The sequence below is a fragment of the Branchiostoma belcheri genome, unplaced genomic scaffold, assembly GCF_001625305.1.
Source record: "Branchiostoma belcheri isolate BF01 breed outbred unplaced genomic scaffold, Haploidv18h27 scaffold174, whole genome shotgun sequence".
In the NCBI taxonomy this organism is placed as follows: Eukaryota; Metazoa; Chordata; class Leptocardii; order Amphioxiformes; family Branchiostomatidae; genus Branchiostoma; species Branchiostoma belcheri.
This window is the reverse complement of record NW_017803202.1, coordinates 240,796-266,080: the sequence shown is the minus strand read 5'-3', so window position 1 is coordinate 266,080 and position 25,285 is coordinate 240,796. Positions and strand designations below refer to the sequence as shown.

At 41.1% G+C, this 25,285-nt stretch overlaps 1 protein-coding gene across 1 annotated transcript; it reads left to right on the top strand.

Annotated features, from left to right (window-relative positions):
- Positions 1–1,623: 1,623 nt before the first annotated feature.
- LOC109467058 (rapamycin-insensitive companion of mTOR-like) lies at positions 1,624–24,979 on the top strand. The gene is made up of 39 exons (XM_019764961.1): positions 1,624–1,754; positions 1,852–1,899; positions 3,188–3,285; positions 3,682–3,743; positions 3,939–4,070; positions 5,218–5,281; positions 5,635–5,761; positions 6,305–6,471; positions 6,818–6,885; positions 7,058–7,125; positions 7,377–7,459; positions 7,847–7,934; positions 8,210–8,300; positions 8,697–8,763; positions 8,984–9,064; positions 9,304–9,404; positions 9,799–9,976; positions 10,306–10,407; positions 10,785–10,831; positions 11,204–11,345; positions 11,568–11,624; positions 11,937–12,079; positions 12,437–12,563; positions 13,060–13,224; positions 13,510–13,586; positions 13,902–13,980; positions 14,194–14,315; positions 14,728–14,815; positions 15,210–15,302; positions 15,601–15,707; positions 16,137–17,008; positions 17,438–17,645; positions 18,160–18,261; positions 18,761–18,932; positions 19,362–19,620; positions 20,152–20,295; positions 20,948–21,071; positions 21,765–21,903; positions 22,322–24,979. Exons 1-39 carry the CDS (start codon positions 1,709–1,711, stop codon positions 22,400–22,402), a joined length of 5,019 nt encoding a protein of 1,672 aa, XP_019620520.1. The 5' UTR covers positions 1,624–1,708; the 3' UTR covers positions 22,403–24,979.
- Positions 24,980–25,285: the final 306 nt, after the last annotated feature.

The window sequence follows — 25,285 nt, the reverse complement described above, 5'->3', positions numbered from 1 at the left end:
ATCAAGTTCTTTGTAGATTTATTGGAAGCCTGTATTACCACTAAATAATGTTTGTTGCCATTTTGCTAAACTAGATGTAGTTTCCGCCCTGATGTCTCATATTATATGCATACATATATACATACAGGAGAGGTCGATAATAAGCTCAGCTACATACATGTTGTATTGAGTGCAATTAGTATTACAAATCTTCTGAAGAGTCTATAAGTATAACTGTTGTGTCCTTCTAGTTTCTATAGTACATGTACATATATTAGGCTTTTGGTAGGGCTTTTATTGACTTATCGTGCTGTTTTCTGAATGTGTATTCAGTTATGATTGCACTCAGTCTCAATATTGCCACAGTCATAGAATCAGAACTAACTATAAGAAAACTACAAGAAAACAGCAAGCCAAAGACAAGCAAGCCAGAAGCCTGCTATGGAGGAAAGGGTCTTTCAAATACTGCAGATGAATTCACTTGTGGCACTGATTTGTGACCCCTGTCAGTACTGAAAATAACAAGAACCATTACCGGTACTAAGACTTCAACCACTACAAGTTTTAGATTATATCATAACATAACATAATTATGATCTCTGACATCTTTATCATTTTATTAAACAGGAGAGGACAGAACAATCATAGTATGCAATTAAAGATCACCTAAGGAGAAAAACATGAATCTGACTACTTTGATACACATGTACATGTATATCCCAATAGTGACTGGAAAGTGAGTGAATTTATGAATGAATGGATGGATGGATGGATGGATGGATGGATGGATGGATGGATGGAGAAATGAATTGTTTGTTGGTGGAATCAATGATACACAGCAGGAAACCGATTTTAGTGCACAAATATCTAAAATTCACAATGATAAACTCTCTTTGAAATGCTCCGTGTTTGAAGAGTCTTTAAACTATAGGAGAGAAATTATCTCCAAGCAGATCTAGCTTTCAGTGGACGCAAAAGACAGTATCAAATTGGCCTGAGGCAGTATCCATTAGCCTGGGTGAGACAGCATCCATTTGTGGTTAGTGGACACTCCTCTGGCCAATGGATACTGCCTTGCCACTGTGATCTGCTTGGAGATTAGGGTTGAAATGCATTAGGAGTGAGGTTTGCTATTCAACCTTTCAATAACTCACTAAGGCGTCTAAATGTCTACTAAAATGGCCTTTACTCTTTGATGGTCTTTGACCCGAACTGCCCTGCAGAACGCTCAACCCTTCGGCTCTCTGTGTGCTACAGGACGTTGAACCCCAATGACGTCAAGGGTATGACGTCAACCCCTCTATTTCTGGCTAAGACCAAGGACATTTTTATACTTCTGTATAATGCGCTAAGACCGACACAAACACGAAATTTCTGTAGACCCAGAACTGTTTCCTCTCAAATCATCCTCTAAATTCAAGGTTTAAAAAATACGTAACTTAAGGCCTCTTTGCTTTATTCTAAGCTAGCCAATAGATGATAAGTAATTGTAAATGTATTATGTAACCTATTTTGCTATAAAAGTTGCTCAAGTTGTTGGCAAAGGAATGCACAGTTATCTCCAAAGTCTCTAGTATCCTTCTTCCGTGTTTTCTACTGCAAGAAAACTTCCTTAAACGTAATATTTAAGACATCATTTTCCAGACAAAAAGTGCCACACCCCCTTGGGTTACTTGAGGTCAACACTGATATTTCCGGACATGCGCAGCGAAGCCGGCTAGTAGCCAACATGGCGGCCGTCCGGGGGCGAAGTCTTCGCTCCGTCAAGAGGAGAGGTAAAAACCGTTTTGTCTGTCTTCCCGCGCTTTTATTCCGCCTAAAAATCCTGCAGTTTCTCCAGTATAACTCCTGCGTGTGTTTTTCTCCCCACAGCTCGCCACGAAAGCGGGGAAGAGAGCGTAATCGTGGACTTTACGCGTGGTATGTATGATGCACTTCCGTTATGTAAAACAACACTCATATCTTTTTTGTGCCGGCCTTATAGGCTATGTAAACAATATCAGATGAAAGATTTTACCCTCATATCCTGTCCACACACCCTTCTAAGCTACGGAACACCCTCTACTGTGATGTTATCCTTATAAAGGGGCCAGGATTTGCTACGATCGCTGTGTATGTTGTGAAAGTCATTGCTGGAGGAGAGAGAAATGCTTTCACTCTATCCATGGCGGCGCAACCGGCGCTTGTGTCTGTTTTGACCGACACGAAATGATTTTCCATCTCCCAAAGTCCCCCGGATAATCCTTCTCCGCGGCGAGATCGATAGGACCGTCTTGTGCCGGCAGACAGGGGAATGTGGGGGTTGGTTTTAGTGCATATCCGTGTGTGTAGACCGTCTAACGGTTACGTTTCAAGTCTGCGAAAGGTTTAGATATCGACGTATTCGTATGTGGAAAAATATTTTTGAAACCGATCTACGATTTTCGAAACCTTCTTGCGTCACGGGACGTGTAATCTATCGATTTGTTGTCTGGTTTGATGTGAAAATGATAAGGAAATAAAAAAGACTTAAGTAACGTTGATAGGAACAGATGCTTTTCTCATCAATCAAATCAGTTGCCTTTGTTTAGACTGGACAGTTTCAACGGCCTTGACCTTTTACCCAGAGGTCAGTTGAAAGGTCAGGGATCAATACAGCAAAATGTACATATTTTAGAATTATTTTTGTAGTCCCCAAAATGGAATAAAATGTGAAAATCTGAGGTATAACCATAAATCTGTTGTAAGATGTAGAATTTTGGCGCCCGGCCAAATGCCCAATGTCACCCTACATGCACCACTTGACCTCAATTTCCTTATTGCTTTCCGCCACTTGTTCGTTGCTATGGCAACCCTTGATATTGTTAGCGACAGTTCTGCGTAAGAGGTTGTATAGGCAGGAAATTTGTTTGGAACGTTAACGCATTCAGATTCAAGTTATTGTTAGTTTCTCTTTGATACCACACAAAAACACAAGTCATCGTCATCATGTAACACCACCTAAATTCATGCTTGATTTTATGATTTTGTACATAGAACTGATCAAGTATTAAGATATTTTCTGTTAACACAAATGTTACCTCATATCTTTAATTTTTACTTTGCAATCAAAGTGTCTTTATGACGTACATTTTCTCAAAATCCATCCAATTGCTTAAGTACTAGTAACTGTTTTCATGTGAATTTACAGTGTTTCATATTTTCTTATGTTCGTCTTTGCTTCTTGCAGCTGCCTCCAAGAACCTGAGAGAAATCCTGGCGAACATCTGCCGCCCGGCCGGGATTTCTGATGGCCGCAAACTCGGACATCTCAACAACTTCCCTAAGGTAGGGAGGGAGGGAGGGAAGGAATGAAAAATAAACAAGTGGATAATTGACAGAATGATTGATTGATTGACTGATTCGTCTGTTGTTGATTGATTCTGGGACATTCCAACAACCTTGATGAAAAAAAAAAAACTTAAAATTTGAGACCCACTCACACTCAGTCACTCACTTTCCGGAGACAAGCATCAGAATGTAAGTTAAGTTTTAATACTTGTCTCAGGATAGTGAGTGATTGGGTGTGAGTGGGTATCAGTTCTTACAGTTCTTTAATTTTGATGGGGCAGGTAAAATCTGCCTGGTGTAGGTAATTTTCAATTTTACCAGAAATGCAGAAAAGAAGTATTTTGAGCCCTGCCATGCAAATTCCATACTGTGATGTTGCTATGTTCCCTGCAGCTGCTGTGCCACTATGGTCCTGATGTGGATTGGGGCCTCACTAGTGAAGAAATCATCAAGTGGTGAGAAAAAACAATTGTCAATTGTTTATCTTTTCATAGTCTTGCAGGTACATGTATAAAAAAACCATGAAAGTTTGTAGATTTACAGTATTTTCATGGTATTCTTTAGCATTCTCATGGATGTCATTATATTTCTATGATTATTTTGTCCTTGTTACAATTGTCGTGCACTAACTTTCTCCTTTTCCTCCTTAGTGTTCGAGTCTCCCTCCTTAGCGAAAGAAAAGAAATCCGAGCAGCTGGCCTGCGAGTCTTCAGATATTTCCTTAAAGATGCAGCAACGATGGAACTTCTGCTGCGTCTCAAGGTCGACTTTCTTATTGCAAGGTGAGATTTACTTTCACTCAGAACCCCATATTAGGAGATCAGACTTCCACTCAGAACCCTCATGCCCATATTAGGGGATCAGACTTCCACTCGGAATCCCTGATGCCCATATTAGGAGATCAGACTTCCACTCATGAACCCTGATGCCCATATTAGGAGATCAGACTTCCACTCATGAACCCTGATGTCCATATTAGGAGATCAGGCTTCCACTCAGAACCCTGACGCCCATATTAGGAGATCAGGCTTTCAATCAGAACCCTGACACCCATATTAGGAGATCAGACTTCCACTCAGAACCCTGACGCCTATATTAGGAGATCAGACTTCCACTCAGAACCCTGACGCCCATATTAGGAGATCAGACTTCCACTCAGAACCTTGACGCCCATATTAGGGGATCAGACTTCCACTCAGAACCCCTGATGTCCATATTAGGAGATCAGACTTCCACCCATTTTTAAATTAAAATCCGGGCAGTTGCTTGAGTAACTGTTACCTTGGCATTAGACTTCATAATTCAATCCTGTGGCCAGACCAAATCGTATTTCTGTGCCCTCTCACTCTACAGTGCTTCTTACTTACTGCACCCCACGCTAAAACTTGATTAAGCTAAAAGCACTTCCCCCTCCAGGCCAGATAAGATCAGTACAACACCACCATCAGGAGAGGTGACCCAGTTTGATAAGTTATGCAGGATGATTTATATTATGGTGCAATGGCTAAGTGGGTAGAGTGTTTGGCTTGCAGTGGGTAGGTCATGAGTTTGATCCTTGGCCAAGCCGTACCAAAGAACTAAAAATGGTACATACTGCCTTTTCTGTTTGGCACTTAGCTTTAGGGAAAATGTATGGGAGTTGAAGCCGAGGACAAGCCTACTGCTGTTCATATAGTTATTGCACAAAGTTGTGTGGTCAAAGGAGTAAAGAAAGAGAGATACATGTACCAAGATTTTCCCTTAGAAGGCAGAGTCAGTGTCACTAACCAATGAACTACACACACATGCTACATGTGAACTCTGTGGTTTCTCCCTTATTGTTTTTGTTTTTCCCAGATGCCTAGATATTGCACAGATATAATAATGATAGAGAACTCACTGGTTAGGAACTGTGTATCTCTTGAAACTTCTTGTTGTTGTTTTTCCCAGATGTTTAGACATTGCCCAGAGTAATGATGGGGAGAGAGTTCAGGCCCTCAGACTTATCAGAAAGGTGAGATCAAGAGTTGTCTCTGCTGTATTTTGGCATCAAAGCTGTTATGCTGGCTCAAAATATGTTATTTCTGTTTGTTTGTTTTTTTCAATATGATGTAAATCACAAGACATGGTCTTGTAATATCAAAAAATATAAACGCTGTGGGTGCTTGTTTTGAGCCTGATGTTTTGGATAAGATTTTTTACTTTCTCAGTTGTTTAAAAAACTTTTCATTATCAGTTTCAACTCATTTTGCAGTCTAATGTGCTTCTGAAAATTGCTTAACCTTACTCAATGTTAAGCATCCTATACTGGTATTTTAGAATTAATGTTAGTAGCTCCATGACTGACTGTTGTGTTTTTTCCCATAGATGGTGTACGTAAGTCCGTCGTTGTTTCCCCGCTCGCTGGTCAACACGCTGGTTTCCGTCGGCAACGAAGGATCGCAGGAGAGAGACAGACTTCTCCGCGCCAGCCTGTGTGTGCTCTGTGAGCTGGGTACGGACATTCTTCACTCTCTTATTCCTTCCTTCCTTCTCTTTCATTCATTAATTCATTCATGCTGTGCTTTGTGACCTAGTAGTGACATCCTGGATACTCTTATTCATTCACTCATTAATTCAATCTTTTTTTCATAGACTGGTACTTGCTATATATAGGAGCATCCTCAGTAGATAGCTTTAAACAACTGTGATCTTCCAGTTAGATGTGCAAAGCAATTTAACTTAGTGTTAGGTGTGACATCAGGATGTTCAGTGTAATATAACTCGCTGCCTCCCTAACAAATGCCATGGAAATATGTAATGAAAACAAAGTCTGAGAACCTTCGTGCAGTCAGCTTTCTGACATTATCTGTATCTGTATCAGTATAGCCGGTATAACCGTCCTTTGGTGTAACACACCTGTATCAAAGTTTTTCTTCCTGCCCTCTGCTTTAATGATGTATGCTTGCTAAAATATTTAGCAAAACAAGAGAAGGGCAGTTATACAGGCTTTACTGATACAGAAGAGAAAACGAGACGGTTTTTGTTGTCCCCACAGCGATCCACAACCCGTCGGTTGTGTCTCGGTGCGGCGGCGTCAGCACGATCCTGAACCACGTCCTGGACTGTCACCTGTCTCGCATCAACGAGTCGCTCATGGCAACTGTGCTGCACCTCATCAACCAACCACAGACAAGATGCTACGTACGCGCCATCGAACTGCAGGTTAGTCTCAGCAACCAATCACATGTCAGATTCTTTTCAGGTGCTGTTAGTTTTTCAATCTCAATGACATTTACCAATCACAGATATTATGCTAAGTGTGTGTTATTGAGCTGCAGATTACTTTCTAAATTTCATCAGTCAAAAACAGATCAGATTCTTTCCAGCTGCAGATTACTTTGGAATACATTTTTCCTCAGACAAGTGTTGCACAATTAAGTTTGACTTTGAAAAATCTCATTAACCAATCACACATCAGTTACTATTGATCTGCAGGACAGTTTCAAAATCTCATGAACAAATCAAAAATCATATCAAATTATTTTTCTTGTGTTTTCTTCCCCTGCAGCAAATGTTGGCTCCCTTTACAGACTTCCACTACAGACACAACGCAGACACTCCAGACAGCCATATCAAGTAAGTACAACCATCCTTACTGCCAGAATGGCAAAATGGAAGTGCAGTGAACAGTGGTCTATGGCTAAAGACTATGACCCTATCCAGTTGTTTGCAAATCATAACTTTTAGGAGTTTCTTTTGCTATGTTGAATGATACTAACTTGTTAAAATTTCTCCTGAACATTTTCAGTGATGCCAGAGAAACAACACTTTTGTCCAGCAAGATGGCCATCGCGACAATCTTCCGATCCTGGCCAGGTGGGCTGACTTTATTTCTGTTTCCTGACATGATTAGAAGTCAGCATTTTAACAAGTTGGCTAGTTTCAACCTGTTTGATTTTTCAGCCATCTCAAAAATAATTGTGCAAATTGTTATTTGAGACTGGATGCTTTGTTTAGAATTGACATATTTGTGTATGAGACGTATATGTAGGATTCCAAAGATAAAGTCCACCCTTTAGCTCCGCATGCTAAACCTGACCTGATCATTTTGTTGTTCTGTTTTCCAGGTGTGGTGGTTTTGTGTAAACCTGACGGCAGTGGAGTAGAGTCCCTGCTGGGGGTGCTGTGTATCCCCAACAACGAAGTTAGGGTGAGGAGAGCACTTACTATTCTCAGGGTTTGGGGGGTGCATGTATATGTTTGCCTGTGTGTGGATGGTGTTCAGCACCAAGGACAGGTATGTTTACCTGTGTGTGGATGGTGTTCAGCACCAAGGACAGGTATGTTTACCTGTGTGTGGATGGTGTTCAGCACCAAGGACAGGCATATTTGCCTGTGTGTGGATGGTGTTCAGCACCAAGGACAGGCATATTTGTATGTGGATGGTGTTCAGCACCAAGGACAGGCATTTATGTGTGTAGATGGTGTTCATACAGCTTGAATTTTGTTAATTCTTAATTCATAGAAATACTTGACAGACAATGTTCATTTACACTTTTAAGGACTACTGTTTTAATGTTTTCTCTTTTCCTTACAGCAAGGAATTATGGACATCTTGTTTGACATCTTCAGACTTCCCATTCCTATCTGGACAGAAGACTTCACTGTTGCACTGAAGAGTTCAGGTGGGTTCAACTAAGGTTATTGGATTATGTTATAGGCTCAGGCATCCTGATATACTAAGGGTAGTTATACTACTGGAAGTTGAACAATACAGATTCAAAAGATGCCTAAAATGTACTTGATTTTCAAAATACTTTTGATGATAATAACATGACAGTCAGTGTTCTTTCATCTTCTTGTTTAGGGACACATTTAATCAACCATATGTGCAAAGTAATAGCAAACAAGCACTAGATATTCTTCTTCAGTCCAGTAAAGTGAGTTTTTCCTTCTGCAGACCCTTCAACATTCCAAGACTCGTGGCAACTTTCCCAAGGGTTTGTCGTCGAGGAGGCCAAGTCTGTACTGCCCAGCAGAATGTCTTCTAGGTAAGGATTAAGGAATTCAATAAGATGGTGCAGTGCCAAGCAGTTGTTTGAGTATGAGTGTGTTTCTGTATGTCTGTGTGTATATGTACGGCATTCAGCACCAAGGACAGGCATCTTTGCGTGTGTGTGCTTGTGGATGGCAATCAGCACCAAGGACAGATGCATTTGCATACATGTGTGCATGTGTTTTTGTCTGTGTGTGTGAGAGAGAGAGAGAGTGTGTGTGTGTGTGTGTGTTTGCATGAGTGTATTGGTATGTAAGCAAAGGTTTTTTTGAAAGAAAATACAGAGGAAGTTGAATAAAAGAAATGCAGAACAAACAGAAAAACTGTCACTAGACTATCAGTACACACACAAATAGCACAATAACTTATGTCTTGAAATTCATTCTTTCAGAACCAACCTAATAGAGAACTACCTGGGTCTGGTGCTGTCAGCCTTCCTGAATGCTGGGCTCCTGGAGGTCGGTACTACAGCATTCACTGTCTTCTACTTTTCACTTTCCTCTTAGGCCAGATTGCTACTAGCATTGCCTGGCTATTGCTGAGGGTTAGTTGTTGATATTCCTGATAGATAGGGGTTGATAGGGTTTCTAAATGAATCCTTTGTTTGTCATTTGTGATGTATGAGATTTACATGAAGTAGTTAGTCTCTGATTTTTGGATCATGATTCTGTCTGGCAGAGCCTGGTGGAAGTGATCCGTTCCAGTGACAACCACAACTCTGTACGAGCAACTGTTCTTCTGGGGGAGCTGCTGCATATGGTAAAATATCCACACATATTAATTGTGGCTTGTTTGCAAAACGTCTGATAAACAAAATGGTTTCTTGCAATGTAATGGTAGCAAGTTGCCAGAAATGGATGTCATTTGTTCCCTCATTAAGTCACAAGAAATACAAATTAACAATAGAAAGATAATCATTGAAGTAAGTCGAATTTGCAACACATGGTTTCGTTTCCTCATTGCCATGCCAACAATTTGTTGTGTTCTTGTGTTGCCAGGCCAACAGACTTCTGCCCCACGAGTGTGGCCAACATTCCCACTGCCTGCCCTCCCTGGTCAACCTGGCAGCTTCCTTCGATGTGTCAGCACAGGAGAGACAGTAAGTCTAAACTTTAAACTTTAATCCCTAACCTCTAACCCTTAACCTCTGAGCCAGTCTGGCAGCTTCCTTCGATGTGTCAGCACAGGAGAGACAGTGTCTTACCTTAATCCTTAACCCTTTACCTCTAACATTTAACCTATCCACCAATCTGGTGGTCTCATTTAAATTGTCAGTGCAGGAGAGATAGTAAGTATAACTTTTTAACCCTCAATCCTAAACCTCCAACCCCAGTCAGCAGCTTCATTTGATGTCAGGAGAGACAGTAAGCCTTTGTCAGACTTTGTGTTGAACTTGAGCATTCATCCATCCATCTCTCCCATAGCTTAGTCAGCAGTAGGGGCAGCATTATGTTTTTTCTACTCTTTGCTGAACTTGACTGTTGTTTTCCCAGACGAGCGAGCACAGCAGTGATGTGTTTGAACCGTCTGCATGAGCTGAAGAAGCGCGGCCCGGTCCCACACAGCCTGTACCTGGACCAGCTGATGCGGCACGGCCACCGCCTGCCTGCTCACAGCAGCAGCCGCATGGCCCAGGTCAGCAGGGAGAAACTCGCACAGTATCTCAACAAGGTAAACTGCTGTGCATAATCTTAGCAGAAGTCATTATGAAACAGGTTTGATCTGTGGTTTTCAACATTATAGTGTCTTTTTAATGGTCATTTTATGATTTATTATTGCTCATTCAGGATGAAAAAAAATCTAATGGGATGTCTACAGTTTCCATGTACTTTTTCTTGTCATTCCTTATTTTTTGTATATTCTCTCATATGGTTAACACTTTTCATCCATTTTTTCACACACACGCACACACACACACTGTTGTAGTATCTCTTAGACCATTAGATTTTTACAAAGTTTGCTGCATCAGAACTAAGTAATTTTCCCCCTGTATCTCGCAGGACACAGACGAGACCCTACAGCAGGCGATGAAGGACACGCAGGTGCTGGTCACCAAGGAGAACCTCAGCTGGGACTGGGACCTCGTCGCCGTCGTGCTCAAGGTAAACATCGTCATGGTAACGGTAAACATTGTCACTATGGTAACAGTAACAGTAAACATGGTAACCATGGTTATTCAGAACAAACATGTCACCAAGGAGAACCTCAGCTGGGACTGGGACCTCGTCGCCGTCATGCTCAAGGTAAACATCGTATCCATGGTAACGGTAAACATTATCACCATGGCAACAGTAAACATTGTAACCATGGTAACCCACAACAAACATGTCACCAAGGACAACCTCAGCTGGGTCTGGGCCCTCTTTTCAAAAACAGTATTAAAAGTTTTTGCTGAGAAGAGTTTTAATGATGGTATTTCTAGTAATTCTACTAACTTAAAAAGTTAAACATTTCTCTGAGAACTCTTTTGTTGTTTCAGTTGTCCACTGGAGGACCAAGATGGCTGGACGATGCTGCAAATGCAAGGTAAGATTTCACAAACAATCATAATTGGTTTGTCAAAAGACCTATTTCTCCACTGACCCAAGAACCCTCTGTATTGCTGTCTGTACTGTTTTTAATTAGTCTTCCTGTCCTAGTTTCTGACCTGTCATTTTTCTGTATGTAGGCTTGTCAGAAGACTGACCAAATTATACCTACCAAAGAATTCCCTGTACTGTTGTAGTCTTGTTCCTATCCTATTTCTGACCTGTTCATTTCCTCCACATGTTTGTAAGAAGAATGATCTACTTCTACTGACCCAACAACCACCTGTACTCAAGTCTGTACTGTTGCAGTCTTGTTCTTGATCCTGTTTCTGGCCTGTTCTTGACCTATACCTGCCTTTTGTGCATACAGGTTTGTGAGGAGACTGATCTATTTCTACCGACCGAAGAACCTGCTGTACTCCGGTCTGACGCTGGACTCGCGCCTGGTGGAGCCCAGAAAACTCACCATCGTGGGCTGCCAGCTCATGGAGTTCCTGCTTGACTGCCAGGAGGTCCGTTATCATGTTAACGACCTGTTTTTGAGCTGTTCTTAGCTTGACTTTGTGCCATTAACGACTTGTTTTTGTGATGCTAGTGTGACTTATTTTGGGCTTGTTTTGTGTTGTTTTTGGCTTGTTTTCTGTTTCCTGAAATGACTTCTTTTTGTCATCTAAATAAGAAAGTATTTATAACTATAAGATTTAATGTGTTGATGTTTACAATTTGCCCTTCAGGAAGGTCACAGGTTTGTGGAAGAAGTGATTCGAGAAGTGGTGGAGTGTCTGTGTGAGGTAAGGAAGTCTGCTAGAAGTCTGTACCACAAGCAATTTCAACAAAGCATAATGATAATTCTCTATGTGTATATTTTTTTATGAATTCTTTGCATGAAAACCACATCTGAACAGTGTTAAAACTTTGTAATACCCAGGTGTATGATGGAGAAAAAACATTTATATTTGAACGATTATGCAGCAAGTTCAAACTGTAATTTCCAACACAAGAGATTGGAAATTACAGTTTAAACTTGCTGCATAATGACTTCTACCAACACAGATGAACTTTCAAGATTATCATAATATTTGAACAATGTTTGTTCTGCCCAGGTGTATGATGGGAAGGACGACGGGCTGTTCAGCGACCAGAGTCTCCAGACGACCGTCTGTCAGGACTTCTTCCTCCTGATTGGTCGACTGTCGCGGCTGCAGGCGGGGGAGAAAGTACTGGAAGCTTCTGGAGTCTACCAATGGTGAGGAGGGGGATTTTCTTCTCCATTTCCCAGATTTTGTTTTATTTACTGATTTAAAACAAAAGGGACAAAAAATGATGTGCAGGGCAAGGAATAGTTGTTTCAAAGTAGCAAAAGATAATCAAAATGATACCAGTAAGTTGATAAAGCAGCTGAATCTACTGTACTGTAGCTTGAATTCTTATCACTGAAGTTTTCATCAAGAGATCTCAACTTATTGTAGCTGATATACTATTAGAAACATAATAGTTACAGACAGTGACAAGTGACATTTGTAGAACTGCAATCATAGTTGGTTTTCACCAACTGCATTTAATGAGTGATTTTACTCATAAAAGTCTTTTTTTTCTTTCCCAGTTTCATGTCCATCTGTGGGTTGAAGGGCTGTGATCTGCTGAGGAAGTTGATCATCGCTTGTCTGGACTACAGTAAGGACGGGCTGGCCAGAGTGGTGCTGTCCAAGGCTCTTACTGCTCCAGCCGAGGTAAGGGCTGCAATATCTAACCTCTAACCCTTAACCTTGAACCTCTAACCTTTGCTGGACTACAGTAAGGATGGGCTGGCCAGAGTGGTGCTGTCCAAGGCTCTTACTGCACCAGCAGAGGTAAAGGCAGATGAACTTTATCCTCTAACCCTGTCTCAACTACAGTAAGGACAGGTGAACTTTGTGCTCTAATCTTTCAACTCTAACCTTTAACCTTTAACCACGTCATGGTATGACTACAAGAAAAGATAAACTTTTTTGGGTCACTTCGTACTCACATATCCCTGAAGAACAGATTTTTAGATTACTTTGATATGTAAAAGATTTGTTGCAAAAACTAAAATTTGTAAACTTTTTCCCAAGGTAAAGAAATTAAATATGATAGCTTATAAGCTTCTTCTTGCATATTTAGTGTTGCAAGTTGAAAACAGAGATTTGATTTTGAGGTGAATGAGCGATAGTCAAAGTAAACATGGTGTTTTTTGTTCCTCCCCAGTCGAGTCGTCTGTACACCACGAGTTTCCTGCGGGTTCTGCTCCGCGCTCGAGTTCCGTTCTTTAACCAGTGGGGTGTGGAGTTCCTGGTCACGCAGCTGTACGACAAGAGCAAAACCGTCGCCATGGAAGCCATTGATATACTGGACGAGGCCTGCGAGGAAGAGGTCTGTTTGTTTGTTTGTGTTGCACAATTAGCAATCCACCCAGTATTATTCAGGGAGTTGTTAAGTTCAAGCTTGGTGAGTAAATGGTGTAATTTGGCATATTTAAACTTGCAATCCAGTTGAAATCTAGGTAAATCAACAACATAAAATTTTATAGACATGTCTGGTGTACCAATTATCTAGATAAGCAACAAATTTATTCAGTACAACTGATAAGCTGAGGTAGTGAAACTAAATCTTCCAATATATGAAATAAAGTTGAAAATGATGTCTTGTTCTCCCCAGGCTAACCTGCATGCCCTGGTGGACATGAGACCATCCCTGCTGCATCTGGGAGACAAGGGGGCCATGCTGCTCATCAGGTATGTCTCATGGACTTCTGAATCTGGAGGCTCAGCTTTTTTTGGAAAAATTGGATTTTTTTTCTAGAAAACTAAGCTGCTCATTTTTCAACAGTTATGATGTACTGATCTGTTTGCAAGTTTTAACAAGAAACTAGAGATTTCTGGGATCAGACATATTTGGGGTTTCATGAATGTATTAGAACTACTGAGGAGATTGTATGACATACATGTACTTCAAGCAGGGCTAGGACAGAAACTGTGCAGTGCTAGAGGGCTCATTCAATCCTTGACTTCCTGAATTAACATCTTGGTCTTTGTTTTTTTTCCTCTCAGATTTTTGTCCATCAGTAAAGGGTTCACCTTCCTGTCTGAAGTGAACTACACGGCAAACGTACTGGACAAGTGGTACAAGGTGAGTCAGTATAATCAAAGCAATACAAATTTTATGCCATTGGCTCTTGCTCTTTTGGTACTTTCTTGTGAGCTATACAAATACTTTCGGATATCCTTATATGAATCTACATGTATTTCTTTGACAGAAGATGAAACTTTTTCACATTTGAATTTGAAATACTGTAATCTTACTGGGATATTTAATAGATTCTGAACTCCTTTCTCTCCCCAGTCCTTCAACAAGAAGTATGTGCACCTGGTGGAGGATGAGCTGAACGAGGCTCTGACCAACTACCAGAAGCCGAAGGACGGGAGCAACTTCAACCGCAGGAACATGCACCACCGCCCGCTGCTGTGAGTAGCACAATCTTCAAACTCTATTCATTTCAATTAACAGCAGTTATAGCCATGGATTGACTTTTTGAAATACAGTGGGCTTGTTAGGAGAGACTTGTAATATTATCTGTATACGTAGCAAGAAACTTGACTTTGAAGTTTACAGTAACTTAAAAGCAGAAGGCAAAGTTTGCAGCTTGTAAAATGTTTGCAAACTACAGATATATTTTTATTTCCCTTATGACCTTCTTCATATTGACCATGGTAAAATCCTAAATTTGTACAAATGTATCAACCCTACAGCTGCAGCTATGGCTGATCAGTCCTACGTGTATATGAGAATGACAGTCTCTGACACATAGGGCACATTTGTTTTATTTACACTGTACCAAAGAAAAATACGATAACATGAATGTTACCTCCCTTCCAGGCTGATGAAGAATGATGTATACGTGCCGGTGCACCTGTACGGGGAACTGGTGCAGCACAAGGCAGGAGCGCAGCTGGTAGAGAAACAGGTAATACTGCATATACTAACAGTCATGTTTAGAATCATTCTAATAGGAGCTCGGGATTCTATCACTATGAAATCAGTCCTATAAGAGCTTGGGATTCTATATAACTAATTTGTAATTCAGTCATGGCAGTCTCTATCTCTATGGTAACAGATAGTTCTCAGTTGTTAGCACGTATGCATAAATCAACAGGATTAAGATGTTCCTAATACTCCTTACTTACAGGTGTTGGCCATCAAGTTAGCTTCTATGGGCTTCTAGCTATAGAGGTCTGCTAGACGATATGTGGTCAGTCCAAACATGAAACATGAAGTATGAATTGATTTTCTTCCTCAGTCACTGATTTGCAATGTTTCTTTTTTTTTTTAATGTTCTGTCATGTTCTTTTGTTCCTCAGGACCACGTCTCAGAATTCTGCCAAAGAATCCGCTACCACGACTTGAGCTCGCCTGAGCAGGTGCTGGAGCTCAAGGCTGCCCTCTGGTGTCTGGTAGGTGAACTGCACAAAATCTTGAGAAACATTAGACCTACATGTAGTGCCATTAGATAATGAGATAAAGAAGTTGCCTTCTGCAAGTATGGCTGTACGTGAATTGAGCTTTACCACCTCCATGTAGCCTCTTACTAGTTGGTATCTCCCAAATTGAAAGGTCACCCTTCACAAGTCTAATTTTTTTAGCATGAACATCTTCGTGTAGTCTCCAGCATTGAAAATGTTGTCTAAGTGTGATAAACTATTTAAACTGTTAAATAGTTTGTACAATTTGTAATTTTGTTTCTTGTTCCAGGGTCACATCGGGACATCTCCCTGGGGTCAGAGCCTGCTGGATCAGGAACAGATAATCCCAGAGATCATCCGTCTGGCCGAGGACTGTCCGGTTCTCTCTGTCAGGGGGTGAGATTATGCAATTTCATTCCGAGATAATCTGAATTCAGAAACGTCCCAAAAGTCACACTCTTGTACATGTAGCCAGGAACCATCCTGTACTCGCTGTCAAGGGATGAGATTACAAATGTATCTTTCATTAATTTCTTGCTCCTAGGAACAGAAGTATCATTTTGGCACTGGTTTTGGTTTGTGTGGTCAAGTGGTTGGATTCTCCAATTGGAAGGATGATGTAATTACCTCAATGTCTGTTGTTATCATTGTTGTTAATTTGGTTTTTTTCTAATGCTTATGAAATTTGGAATTTGAAGAAAATGAAATTTCAAAAATATAAAATCATATTGTTCCTTCCCTAGAACATTGTATGTGTATTGTATAAAAAAAACAGTCTTTGTCATTTTCTTTGTCATAGATTTAATCCTGTTGTTCCTTCCCCAGGACCTGTCTGTATGTGCTGGGGCTGGTGGCGAAGACACGGCAAGGCTGCGACATCCTCCGCGAGCATGGCTGGGAGTCTGTACGCCACGGGCGCGACGATCCCTGGCCCGTCGTCGACAACCGTGATCACGTGTTCGACGACGTCAACTCCGAGATCCCGTCTTCCGCAAGCGATCTGAGCGGGAGGGACCTTTTCGATCAGGGATCCATGGGCGATCTGAATGTGGATTCCGGCCCGCAGAGTCTGTTTTACGTCGAGAACGGTTCCAAGTACGGCCAGAGCCCGACGAGCACATTCTTCCTAGACATTAACGAGAAAGGCGAGCACGCGCTGGCGAGAATAAACGAGCTAGACTCTTCCAACGCCAAGAGCAAGACATTACCGAGGGGCGGGGACTCGCGGGAAAAGGACTCGCCAAAGTTCGGCACCGGTCTCAAGAGGGTAAAAACGATGCCTGTGTTTAAAAGAAGCGGGATCTCGCCGGAGAGAAAGCTGCGAAGCAACAGCGACATCAAGCTGCAATATTTCCCAAGCTTCCGCAGAGAGGAGAGGATACGAAGCCCCAGTCCGGGGGCGTACTACGCCGGATCGTTGGACAGAAAGCCGAGAAAGAGCGACGAGTTAGAGGAATCAGAGGACATGAGAGGTAGCAGGAATAGCATAAGTGACAGTAAGTTGCACGGTAAGCCGAGAAGCACGAGTTTTAAGCACAGGAGTGACAGCGATGAGAGTACGGGGAGCGCGCGAGCGGGGGGAAAGAGTCGCAGCGAGAGTTTTAACACGGATACAACGACAAGCGGCGTGAGCTCCATGGGTTCCAGTCCACATGCGGAAACCTGCAGCCTGAGTACCATCTCCAGTAGCCAAACCGGTAAGAAAATATAGCATTTTATTAAAAATAACATAAAACATGGAATGTGCAGGAGAAAGACAGACTGATAGGGTATATACAGGGTCTTTTCTCTAATTAACTAACTTGATATTATTCATAGATTTTTGTTGAAGAATTGGTATGTTGAATTTCCTCATAGGATGCCTAGGTCTGTTTTTTGCCCTGTTGCTTCTTTTTTGTTCTGAAAAAAATCAGTCAACAAATTAAATTGGTGTGGCTTTATCTAGTAGATTGCCATGATTGATGTTTATTGTCATTTATATTAGTTGTATTCATAGCGTTAGTTTTAGACAATTACCTTTTATTATGTGGATTTTGTACTCTGTTTCTATGTTCTTTTATCCTTGTTATTTACAATTGGCCTTCGGGCAGGAATTCGCAATAAACTTATCAATATTATTTTTCCAGGCCGGACGAGCAGCCAGCCGATAGATGTCACACCGCAGAAGTCGGCGACATTGCCGCGTGCCGTGACGGCGCACAACCTGCCCCCCTCCCCCAATCCGGGCGCGCGGAGAAGCATGCTGAGTCCACCTGGGACGGACCTGGGCGTGAGTTACACCAGCACACGGGACGCCGCGGGATACGCAACGCTGCGCTCACTCAAGAGACACAGGTATAACATGTTTTATATCTTAAAATAGTTTCATCAGGTTGGTAAAGTATAGGATAGACATCGAAACGTCAGCACATTTAGGTGAGAATTGGTTATGTAAATAAGAACTTTTGTATCCTGTGTTTTATATCTGTAATATTATAAAGCTGACAAATAGCATGTTGCAAATTGCCTGCATATCAACCACACTGCAATTGTTATCATTCTTTTATTTTATATTTTATCATGCAATATCTGTGGAAGTGAGTTGTATGTAAGTGAGAGATATTGCAGCCAGACAGCTGCAATGGTTTACAGAAATAAACCATTCATTCATTCAAAACTAATACATGTATAAATTTGTGTTTGCTTCTTACTTGGAAATACGAATATGATATACTCTTTGTGGAATAATGAACATGTTTTAAAAGCTTTGCTCTTGTATATCTTAGTGATGTAGTTTTGTAATGAGGACACAATTCGAGCAACTTAGGCCCCCCGTGAGTGCCTTTCTGAATAAAACATCATACTTCAGGTCCCTTTCGAGAGGAATGGAGTATGCAGAGAGTCTGAACTTGACCATCAGACCAGAGCGGAGCAGTGTGGACTCCTACTTCCCTGCATTCAAACCCGGCAGGTGAGTTAAACCTCTCATGGTTGTCAAAAATAACAAACTCAGACTTGCATCTAGAGTTGTATAGGAAACATGTCTGTCCTTGGTACTGAACACCATCCACATACAAGCAAGTCTGTCTCTAGTTTTGAACACCACCCACACACAGGCAAACACGACTGCCTTGACCAGTCACTGTAGTTTTAACTTTAAACATGTAACTACAAACACAGGTGAACTTTCATGACACCTGTCCTTGGTGCTGAACACCATCCACACAGTCATTGACCCATATCGGTATAATTCCTTTTGCCTCAGGTTGTTCCGAGAGAGTAGCTTCATGTCGCTGGATGGTTCAGATAGTACAGAAACAACCCTATAGTACTGTACACGTTTTTAAGGATAAGTGGATATTGGGATTTGAGATGATTGTCTTGTAAACCAAAGTTCACCATGTTAAACCTGCCCCTCCTGCTGAAGTAAATGGGACAAAAGTACTGATTTGGGATTCCCTCCACCGCAGGTTGTTCCGAGAGAGTAGCTACACATCGCTGGACGGTTCCGACAGTGTTCTGTATGAGAGCCTGGCCTCCCCCCTGCGCCCAGTGGGCCTGTCCGCCGTCTACACGAAGGGCGTCGCGCAGGGGAACTTCATCGGCCTGACGCTGCCCATCCACCCTGAGATGATCTTTAGGGTAAGTAGAAGCCTGTGTTCAACAATATTTAGTGTATCGCTCAGAAAATACAAGGATAGAATTTCACACTTAAACCTTGAATGTATGTTGAACAATTGATTTCAGCTGAATACAAAACTTGATTTGCAAGGCAAAGCACCATGTGAGGTTATTTAAGTGATAGTCAGCCATGAATAGTTATTCAGAAAAATTATTCAGACTGTGGAATTTGTATGGCCAATCTGTGTGGAGATTCCAGTATGTACTTTAAAAGATCTCCTAAAAACAACAAAGCTACAATAGAAATAAAGAGTTCCAGGCATAAGTTTCATTGCTTAATTTCTACTTTTTGATGATGAACAATTAAAAATTCTCAATGATTGTGACTTTTGCAGATACACGTACATGCATTATGTTCCTGCAACTAAATTGTAAAACAACACCCCCCAGGTTGAGGATGACTCCTACAAGGGTCCGTCCAGCCCTCCCCCTCCTGTACCAGACAGTGTTCGATCGTTCTTCTCCGACCTGCACGACCCTGTACACCTGTCGGAGAGCCTCCCCTCAGCGCTGGGAGACCACTCCCCCCCTCCCCTCGTCACCAAACTGCCGCTGACCGCATCAGGGTTCGAGAACCACGAGAGAGAGAGATGCATGGCCTGTATGGTCAAACCACCCGAGGAGGAAAAACTGCAGGCAGAAAGTACAGGTAGATTGCAGGACATCTTGGAACCCAATTATAGCAGGAATCTACAACTTTTCATTAAAAATTCCAAGTTTCTAGCATTTTAGCTGAGGTTACATTTGTAAGAACCACGAGAGAGAGCAGTGCATGGCCTGTATGGCCAAACCACCCGAGGAGGACAAACTGCAGGCAGAAAGTACAGGTAGATTTGACTTGCAGAAATTTCAAAAGCCAAAAATGGGAACTAAACCTTATAAAGCATGTTATGAAGCAGGTTAGGAAGCAAGTAAATGGTTAGTCTTTCTTGAACAGGACTAGTTTCTCGCTTTTTAGCTGAATCTAAAAACAGTGAAAGAGGGCAATGCATGGCCTGTATGGTGAAATCACTGGAAGAGAAAAGCTGAAATACTTGTGTACAGAGATTTCACATTTCAAAACCTAATAACAGGAACGAAACCTTTGTGTCCAGACCATACAAAACTGTATTATTAGAGTATGGGTGGCAATGGTGGCAAAGTCTGCTGTCTCTGATGTCAATGTCTTGTCTCCTCCCAGTTGAGCTAGAGGAGGATAATGATAACGGAGAAGCCAGCCTGCTGGTCCCACCTCGCAGCCGGTCAAGCAGCCGGACTAAACCGGACAGTACCGACGCAACACCCAACAGTGTCAGCAGCTACACCAGCACGGACTCCGGATCAGGTCTGTGTGTGTGTGTGTGTGTGTGTCTGTCTGTCTGTGTGTGCATGTCTGTGTGTGTGTCTGTGTGTGTGTGTGTATGTGCATGTGCATGTTTGTGTTTCTGTGTCTCTGGACTAAACCAGACAATACTGACGCAACACCCAACAGTGTCAGCAGTCACACCAGCACGGACTCAGGATCAGGTCTGTGTGTGTGTGTGTGTGTGTCTGTCTGTCTGTGTGTGCATGTCTGTGTGTGTATGTCTGTGTTGTCTGTATATGTGTGTGTGCATGTTTGTCTTTCTGTGTCTCTGGACTAAACCGGACAGTACAGATGCAACACCCAACAGTGAACAGACTCCAGATCAGGTCTGTCTGTGTGTCTGTCTGTCAGTGTTTGTGCATGCTTGTGTTTTATACATTCATTGTGTGGCCAACTGGCCATACATTCTAAGTTCTTTAATTTCTGTTTTTGGGACTGGAAGGGTGGCAAAGCAGTAAGGGCTAGGGGGGTGAAGTCTGCCATACATGTACATGCATCTGATAACCTTGTGCCAGTCTCAGAATTATTCTCTATCTCTTTTCTTATTTTGATGTTGCTGTTTTAATCCCCACATATATCCTTTCCAGTTAGAGGCATAGTCAGTTTTTTCTTTTGTATTTTTGTCACTTAGGAAACCGAAGGCTGTCGGTGGACACCCCCGCGGGAAAGGCAATGGTACGAGCCGAGATCATGAAGCTCATCATCAACCTCAGCAGCTCCGTGGCAACCAAAGCCCAGGAGACTGGGTTGCTAAGGTAAACAAACTGGGTTGCTAGGGTAAACAAATTGGCTTGCTAAGGTAAACAAACTGGGTTGCTAGGGTAAACAAATTGGCTTGCTAAGGTAAACAAACTGGATTGCTAGGGTAAACAAACTGGGTTGCTAAGGTAAACCGTCTCGGTTGCTAAGGAAACTGAGTTGCTAATGTAAACAAACTGGATTGCTAAGGTAGCTGTTTCTTTTAGTTTTCTAAATGATTTCCATAACATGATGGCAAATTAAGTGTAGTTTTTCAGTCACTATTTAGTATTGTTAATGTAGTGAGATCTTTTGATGAGAGGAGGAGAATGTGGAAGAAAAATTGGGTATCTCATCTGTTACTGCTAAATTCAGAAGACACTCATGTGCCAAGATTAAAGATAAGAATGAGGATGTAAACTACATTAGCTTTAACTCCGTATAACCTCATCATTCTTACAGATTTTCAGTCTTACAGAAGTGTTGTAGCTTTTTTCTCCAATCTTATGGAAAATGTCTCACCTCAGGCTCTGCTTTGAGTACACCTTCTCAAGTATTCCTTCCCTATTTCCTTACAGTCTGAAGGAGAAGCTGCCCAATGCGTTTGATGACACCTGCCTGTACTGTGAGGTTGCTCACCTGTTGTCGGAGTACACCTTCTTAAGTAGCCCTGAAGCTTTTCTTAAGTGTCCTTCCTTCTTTCTTTACAGTCTGAAGGAGAAGCTGCCCAACGCGTTTGATGACACCTGCCTGTACTGTGAGGTTGCTCACCTGTTGTCTGAGTACACCTTCCGGCTACCTGCCCGCCGCTTCATCCAGGAGCTCTTCCAAGACACCGCCTTTTCTGAGGTAAGTGGGACTTTTTTTGGCTCAGGCCTTTCGCCATGTTTTTGGTGTAATGAGAAATGGAGACAGAGTTGGCAAGATGGTCTTGTCACTTGCTTTACACGGCACATTTGTGCACATTTGCTGTGCTTTGAATGTCAAGAATATGCTGTTTACTCTCTCTTTCTCTCTCTCTCTTGGCTTGGCTTCACTGGCAAAGATTTTTTTATGCTGCATACAACTTACAAGTGTACAATCACAGTACCTTCCCTCTTGCAAATCTACTCATATATCTAGTTGTACCAGTGCATCTCTAGGTAAAAAGTTAGTGTGCAGTTCCCATTTTTGGTGCACAAAAGTGTGTTATTAATGCTCTTTGATATACATGTACCTGTGATATGTTTGACTCATATGTATGTTTGTTTGTTTGTGCACAACACAGGTTTACGAGGAGGCCCGTGACCTGCTGGGCATGACAGACACGGCCGTACACGAGACGGTTCGCAGAGAGACGGAGGCGTGATCGCAGGACGCTTCTTAAACCTACAAGGCAATATCTTACTCCTTAAGGCCTCGCCTGTTCATTTCCTTGGTTCTTAAACTTATTTTTAGATTAAAAATCAAGCAAAAGAATAAGATGAAAACCATGCGCTGAGAGGAAAACTGACAATATTCAGCCCTGGAAACTTTGAAACATTGTGTACTAAGGTATAAGCTAGCCTGACTACATCATGCTTCTAGTAGCCTTTCCACTGGTCAGGCCCCTAGAAATAAAAGAAGCCAAGCTAGTGCTTGAAAGCAAGACAGGCTAGTTATAACACAGGCTAGTTACAAGCCTTCTGTACAGTTTTTTTTTTTTACTCTGATGACCAGGAAAATGAACTGGTGTTGCCAAAATCTCAGACACACGAAGGAAATGTTCAAGTGTCTAAAACTTTAGCAGGACCAGTTAATGGCCAAAGCACAAGATGTTCTGTTCATTCCATGTTAAACATTCGTAGCTGTTTCTGTTCATAACTGGCTTTAATCTGACCCAGACTTTTAGGTAACTAAGTTTGTTTTATCAATGAAAACAGACTGACAGTATGAAGCAACTTGAAATGTAATTTCCAACCCTATTTTTTGAGAGTACGACACCATTCTTTGCTCATTGCTCATTCCTTAACAAAGACTGGAGTTGGACAGTCAAAAATTTGGGTGAGTCCAATTTCTTGTGTTGGAAGTTGCAGTTCAAACTTACTGGTACTTCATAATGACTTCTACCAACACAGATGAACTTTCAAGATAAGCAAACTGCCATTCATTCATTCATGTGAAGACAGATACATGTATGACAGCCTCTCCCTCTAAAGGCTCTGCTGATCTAGATAAGAACTGTTTTCTCTAAGGCCATAACAACTGTCTTTTAGACCATTTGAAACGAAAGTAGAGAAAAAAAAATGGCAAAACAAGAAATAAAGAAAATAACAGGCATCTTGGCATACTGGTGTGTTTCCCAGATGGCTATGATGTTGATTAACTTCTCATTGGGAAAATGGATAGGTCTGTGTTTTATTCTTAGCAAGGAGGTTATATGTTGTAAGTTTCTGAATGTTGCTGGCTTTAGGACCAGAAGGCTGTAAGTTTGGACCAAGTACACATCTAGAAAGTCAAGTTCACTTCTGTCAAATCTGCTAAGAATCAAACCTTGTTGAAAGTCAGAAAGAAGACAATGAGAATTAAGTCTCTTTTCTTTTACACATGTATACAGGTATGTACTGTGGTTTGAGTAACATAAGAATTGTTCTACTATGGTATGGCAAGGTTTGAAGGTGAGATGATGATGTTCTAAATATGTGCAGAACTATTTGCAACCTTACCTTGATAATGGACTTCTGGAACAAGATATCTCAACTCATACCTATTGGGAGTATTATACATATACTCTGACCAAAAGTTTGTCAATGAAATCAAAGTATACTTGAGAGTAAATTAGAGCCAATAGATCATAACTACAGTTAACTAGAAAAGTTTGACATGGATAGTTATAAAAAGGCAATCTTTGAACAAAAATAACGTGTGCAGATCTGTTTTGAAGACCCAGAATTTACTAACAATAACTTAACATGACATTGTAAGATTCATAATTCAGTGGTTTATATTACAAATATGCACTTCAGTCTGTATATAGATTTGCCAAAAGGAAAGAAGACTCAGTTGTCATAGTTGTTATTTGTTACACAATCATGTGATTTAAGAAATACAAAGCATTCTTGGAAGCATTTTTCTTTTCGGTGGAAACAACTTAATTCCATTCTTAAACTTTAAAGAAAAAAAGTTGATATTGGGTGTGTGGTATCATTTCGTGCTCCTGCACTCTGCACAACTTTGTCAACTTTTGTAGAAACCAGTCTTAATTTCTCATACTAATTCCTGAAAACAAATTATGTAAACTTGCACCAACAATGCTGGCATTCAACCTATCCACCCCTACTGTCAAGTGATTATAAGCTATTCCAAAGCAAGGCAAAGACCAAATGTAATGTGAATTATATATTAGTGAAGTGTTAGGACTGTTCCATTTTAAAGTTTTTTTTTGGTAGATCCATGATGGCAGTTTCTTACTTTAAGCTCATTCTATTTTTTGTTTGAAACTGAGAAACAATCTTGAGGCATAACATACCAGTTCTGTTTTTACTAAGTGTGGTGGGTGATTTACCAACAATGTATGTTTAATAACAGTAGATAATTTGTTTATGTAGTAAGATTTCAGACTTTCCTCATGCACTGTTTGAATAGTGACCACGACTGTACATAAACTGTATTTCCTTTCTTAAATTATTTCTTGTCTGTTGATACTAGTTAACTATGTGTGATTGTGTTGAGATGTCCTTCTTTTTGTACAGTTTTTTTGTCTTGCTTTTTTGTCTGTAGATGAGTATGTTAAAAATGTGCTCTTAAGTCCACGAAATGTAAACATGTGATTTAAAAGTTGTATTTTGGCGTAATTTATTATCAAAAATCGTTGGGTCTTGAGGACCAGGCAATTGTTATGATGATATGTATGAATTTACTCGTGTATTTTTTTGTGAAGACAGTGATCATATTGTCATTTTATTTTGATGTAAGGTTACTTGTATATGCAATATCGTTCAATTGTTACCGATACAATAAATATGGTTTCCCTTTGTCCACCATTGACAAAAGGCTGAAGAAACAACAGTTACAAGTTAGTAGGTCTGAAAATGACTTAAAGAATCTGTTAAGGTCTTTTCCTAATATTTGTTGTGGTCCTCAAGAAACAAAGAAGTTTGTTTGGCCACACTTGTGAAGTAACTGCTTTATGAAACTTGTTAAAAAGAGAATAAAGTGTATTATACCTGAAAATCAAGGACTTTGTTTCTGAGAGAGGGAGAGAGAGAGAGAG